The 6,000-nt window shown below is 38.9% G+C and overlaps 1 protein-coding gene across 1 annotated transcript in view; it reads left to right on the top strand.

The window, feature by feature from the left end:
- The window catches only part of LOC148184440 (uncharacterized), a 102,972-nt gene extending 97,192 nt beyond the window's left edge, over positions 1–5,780 (top strand). Inside the window, exon 2 of the mRNA XM_088054607.1 lies at positions 5,640–5,780. Within this exon, the coding sequence (XP_087910733.1) occupies positions 5,640–5,780 (141 nt within the window). The remainder of the gene's footprint in view (positions 1–5,639) is intronic.
- The last annotated feature ends 220 nt before the right edge of the window (positions 5,781–6,000 follow it).

Raw genomic sequence — 6,000 nt, forward strand, 5'->3', positions numbered from 1 at the left:
ACAGACATGAAGTTGGAGTGTAAGTTTTAATTTTAAGTAAGTAGAAATGTATCTTAAGCGCCTTAAGAGACTGTGTTAGCTAGTAAAAAGCCCTAAAACCTAGTTTAAAATTCAGTAGTGTTATTTTTTACAAAATTAACTTAGCTCGAGACATAATGAAAACATAGCAGAACATTGCTTTCTAGATAGAATTGTTTGTGTAAGCAGATAAAACTATATGCATAAATTTGGGTAAGAACTGTCACTACTTTCGCACATTAGGATTAAGCTCGGATTGGTATAAGAAGAATGTTTTAGAAATTTCTAGCTGATTGGATGACTTATGAATAAAATCCCCCTGTATTGGGGTGAAAGTGAGAAGGAAAGGAAAAAGAAGAAGGAAAAGAAGAAAAGAAAAAAGGTGTGGGAGCTGCTGCTCCTGCTTCTGCTCAGAACATCTGGACTCTATGCCAGAAAGTTTTTAGCACAGACTTCAATACTCTGAGGTCTTTGCCTTTGACACTGATGTTTTCATGCAATAAACAACTTTACAACAACCAACAACTGCTCTTGTCTTTTTGAAGACCCAAGACCTGCACAAAGCTCAAGAGTGAACCAAATTGCCTCAGTGGCTCCCTAGGATGAACCTACTGGTGCTGCATAGCTCTGGAAAGCCATGAAATAGGAGCTAATATTGTAAGCTTGAAGCAACTAAATGTTTTTCTGCCTAAAATAAGTGGACCAATCCTCACAGTCATGCTACCTGAAGTTGAGGAAAACTTAAAGTTATTTAAATATCTTCTATGAGATTGTCCCAGACTTAATCCTGACAGAAGAGAACTCCACTAAGGAAAGAATAAAAATTCCATGTTTCCAAGTAGATGCAAATAGTAATGTACAAGACGGGTCCCATTGGATCTTTTGGGGATTTATTAGCTGTTTGTCGAGGCTATCTGTTCCCTCACATACAAATTATTCAAAATTAACTCAAGTCTATAAAATTAGTTATGCATCCTTCTTTGTGGTTTATTTTTCATAATTAAAGGACAAATATTTGAACATTTCTTTGCCCAAGGCCTCTTAAAACAGATATATCAGAAAAACAACTAAGCCACATAATTTTGCTTCATTTATATGATGATGAATGTACAGCTAATTTCTCTGTTCTGAAGGGAGGCCTGAATTTGTTATTCATTATGAATAATATGTAAAGAAAATAATATTTTCATAAGACTAGCATTTTGGAGGATTTTTTTTTAAATAGCCCACCTGAAAACTGATTCTGAATACTTTATTTGGTAAAGTGTGACAATTACTGGAGAATCTTGATGGAGCATAAAAAACACATTTTAAGTATGTTATAAATTTGTATTGTGATATTGGCTTTCGCAGATGAATATTATATGTTAAATACTTTTTAGCTATGTATGTACTTTTTTCTTGCTAACAAGTCTTAAGCTTAAAAGAATTTCCTAGGTACAAGGCAAGGAAACCCCAGAGGGCAAGGACAGTGGGGCCCAAGCTCTTATCAAGAGAACAATAGAGGCCAAACTGTTATCAGCGGAAGATATGAAACCCAGCTGTCCTCAGGGGAAGGATGACGGCCCCGGACTGTTATCTGCCCTGACCATCTGCAAAAAGAAAGGAAACCAAACTCCAGAAAAATGCTGACCAGCAAGAATAATGATGACCAGCAAAAAATATATGCTGACCAGCAGAAAATAAAACTGTGAAGAGCATGATCCAAGAAGGCGGAACCAGGGAGGGGACATGCTTGAATATGCATTAACCCCTCACAGCAAGGAGGGGATAAAAAGGAGATCCCTGGGATACCAGGCGTGCTCTTGGCAGCGCGCCAAGGCACCCGGCCGTTTTAACCCTTTGCTTTATTTCTTGTGTCTCCTAATTGTCTTTTATTTATATTAAATTCTTTTTATAATTTATTAAGTGAATCTCATTTTTAAGAAGTATTAAAAAAGTAAAGGACCTGATTTTTGCCTAACAGAGATTAACTTACAAACTATCTTGGAAACTTTTTGTGGGTGAAATCTATCCCATTGCTTACTGAAAAACCTCTCCTAGAGAGTTTCAGGATATGAAATTACAAAACTATTTTGTGTGAACATAATTGGTTTTAAGAGTACAAGACCAGTGGAGCAACTGTCAACCCTGACAGTACATGTATAATAGAGATATATCTTCCCTTTTCCTCCATACTGCCTTGACTTCTTAAATGGTGCTTACTCAAGAGATGCAGAAGCACCTTTGTTGTGTCAGCCTTGGCTAATGGCCACACTACCCATGCTCAGTGGGACATGGGCACAAAATGCAAACTGATTATAACCTGAAACCTGATTATAAAGCTCATACACCATGGTAAGAACAGGAAGATTGTTGACCTGTTACTATTATGACCACAGCTGAGTCAGATTGATAAGCATTATTTTAATTGATTGCCAAAAAGTACAGATCTGAGCAGTGAAAAGCAAACACTAAACCACCTCTTCTTCTCCCTCTCCCAGGTTCAGCTTCCATCCTTCCCTCCAGAGTTCGCTCCCCTCTGAGAGGGGCACAGGGCAATCCTTTGTTAAAGTTGTGATTTTCTGCTGCCCTCTCCAGCCTAGATAGTGCTAGTGCATTCAACAGCTCTGTATTTCTGATCTTGATTGCTGCCATTATCACAACCTTTTTTGTTAAAATATATATCCCTTTTGAGGTGGGAGAGACTGGAGTAACTCAAAGTATCCAAGATCAAGGCATGTAGTACATGAAACAGCAGCATTATTTTATTCTCTCTCTCCTCATAACTTCTAATTAATTCACTTTTTTTTGTTGCTTTCTGAGGGCAGTCATTTGTGCCAGCAGCTGTTGCACATCCAAGGTTTCATTCTTCAGTAGTAACAAACCCTCCCTCTACAGGTAGGTCAGGATTGGTCTTTTCACACTCACATTGTTGTACTTCAACAACATTGAATTCTGTTTAAAATGTTTTTTCCTGTAACTGCTTTGTGCAGCTCTTTGATGATGGTCTGTCATGTCAGCAAAGCTGTGCAAGGCCTCCATCACCACGTTGGTGAGAAGAGATTTCAGTTCCTGTATTTTCCATGGCACAGTCAATCTGCAGAGTCAGAGACAGTTTTTATTAACACTTCTTATTATCCTGTTGCCTTTGCATCTGAGTTTTTAGTGCATTTGTGTATACATTAAAACTCTCCTCTAGACCAAAGAATGTCATGGAAATCACAAGCTACTATATGAGCCTTCACACTTTGTTTTGGGGCAAATCTAGTGTAAATAAATAAATAAATAAATATTGCTGTCTGCAGTTTAAAGGTGGTAAAATCAGAGCAGCAGATGTAATTCCTTTTAGAAATATCACATCTTTCTGTGTGGAGCAAGCAAGCATGGTATGCAGTAACACTTCACAAAAATGCCACTGACTGACACCACCACTTCTACCCCTGTGTGTGAGCATCATGAATATCTCACACCACCTTCCAGTTTATCATTACACTTCTGTCACTAACACACACACAAAATAAGTATTCTGTATTCATACAAAGAGAAAACAAATCCAGAGTGAATCATATTGCCTTTTCTGAGTTACCTAATCCCCAGGAAAACCTGTTTTCCTCAGAAAGCAGCCTTAGACTGACAGAAATATATATCAGTCTTACAGAATATTTCACAAATTGTCTCTTCACAATACCCAGTTTTCATCTGAGGAAAATTTTCAATCTATTAAAGGCTTATTGACTTTGTGTGAAACATAACTGAAAATAGCTAGAGAGCAATTGCTCTCCTCAAGGTCTTGACGTGATGGCCTCTGACTTTGGATATCATGTCAGACATCAAATGAGCAAAAAATCCACAGAAGTTAAAACCTATTTTAAAGAAGTTAAAACCTCCCTGTCGTTTTCATTACTAAGAAACTTAGAATTGTTACTACTTCATTAGGACACTGATGATCTACTGAATGAGTGAAAGCAAAGGGATAGAGAGAGAAGCCAACAAAGAAAACTTTTATGAAATAATTCCATACACTGGCAGAAATCTTAAAGTTTGCACTCCAGCTCAAACAATTCAGTTTTGGATAATGAAAAGTCTGACTGTTTTACTTAGTAATAGTTAGGGATGATCTGGTGTAAGAATATTTGTGTCTTTCTCAATTAGTATTTTTGCTTTGAGTACTCCGCCTGGCAGCTTTAATGCTGCATGTCTTATGAAAGAACAGATGACCCACACTTTGATCCAGGTAATAACAAGACAGTTTCTATTTAAGGGATGGATATCCCTAATTACTTTCTGCAAGATCCCATACCTAACCACAGTGAATGGAGAGGGAGGAAGAAGAAACCTCAAGGATAGCAGCTTTTCATACTCTTTTAATGAAATTTTGGCTCATTACCAAAAACCATTAGAAAAGCATTATTTTTTGTAAAGTCAGAGTTCTAGCATAGCATGTTTTGAGCTGTTAATGCAAAGTAAATCTGATTTACCCCATTTCCTATTACATGAACCAGTACAGATACCCAGAGAGAGAAGCACAGCTGGAAATCTATGATCCCACTTCAAAATTCCCTTTAATATCCCACTTCAGGACAGTACCTGCTCACTGATCCAAAGAACCTGGATAGTTACAGTTTGGTAGCCTTATGTGTGAGGCAAAGATGAAGAGAAATAAAAGCTGTAGAAGGTGAAACCACTCTCCCAGCTCTTTCTGTATGTGCAGGCTACAGGCTCTCCTTCTTAAATTATTCTTAAAATAAAATATTGCATTTAATACTGTTCAGTTAAAAATAGAAGAGAATGATATCTGAGAAAATGGGACTCACTTCCCTTTGCTTGATTATTGCAACTGATTATTTTACACTGCAAAGTACTATTCAAATGGGAAATCCTAAACTGTATTCTGGTATTTTAACAAAGTTCATCCCCTTGAAGCGATGTTGCAACTCCTGCTCAAGCTATAGCTGACCTAGACCTTCTCTGGCTTGAACTGTTAGCCAAATCATCAGATAAGCCCTGATCTGGATCAATTGCAAACTGTTATGAACACAAGAAGAAGGAATGGAAAGCCAGCTGAAGCAGAAAGAGAATTCTGCCACCTGACCTTTGAAAAATTAATTCCTATTGATCCCCTGACAAGTGGGAAAAGAAAAAAGGGCTTAGGTGAGGGACATCTTTGAGAAGGAAAATGGAGTAATTCCGGCTGGGAAGTGTCTTGTATCCACAGAAGAAAAAAAGGAAAATAATGAAATATACATCTAAAGGCATTAAGGTCATACTGTTGCCATTTGGTTCAATAAACTGTATTAGTTAGCATTAGTTGACATTAGTAGTAGTTATGCTAAGGCTTGGTAGGCCACATGTAACCTGCAGATGAACTATATAGCAGATATTGCAATGTAAGCAGTGTAACTAGGAGATAATCTAGGAATGTACCTTTTGGCAAAAACTTAAATGTCAGAGAGATAATCGTACCAGGTAGAGAAAGAGAAGTAAGAATTTGTGATGATGAAGAAATCGTGTAGAAAACATATAAAAACCCTGTGATTTTTCTGTGAAACGGGGCTCTGTCTTTGGACGCTAGTCCACAGGCTCCCAGACCCTCAATAAAGCACTGCATAAACGACTTCGGTTGTTTGTGTTTTCTTCAGATCGGGCAACAGTTTTCTGGCGACCGCGGCAGGACTCCGATGGTGCCTGGGGCGGTTCGCGTTCTGATCCACTCCACACCGGCACCGAGTGATTCTCGGGGAGTCATCGGTTCGTGCCCGACCCCCGCACCTGACGGATGACTGCAAAAGGTAAGCCCGAAGGTGGTTTTTTTTTTTCTGGTTTGGGTGCCTGCTCATAAGACGAGGCGGCGATCCTCGCAGGGTTGGGCTAAGACGTCTGGTTGGTCTGGGAAGCCTAGGCGCCGGCTGTCAGACGCGGCGAAAGCTGCGCAGGTCCGGCACTTGCCCCTCGCGGCGTCGAGAAGTGGCAAGTTGGATTGGTCTGGTATTGTCGTGGTTT

This window comes from Pseudopodoces humilis, chromosome 4, assembly GCF_049639895.1.
Source record: "Pseudopodoces humilis isolate 2021_Gansu_Grassland_sample_001 chromosome 4, ASM4963989v1, whole genome shotgun sequence".
Classification (NCBI taxonomy): domain Eukaryota; kingdom Metazoa; phylum Chordata; class Aves; order Passeriformes; family Paridae; genus Pseudopodoces; species Pseudopodoces humilis.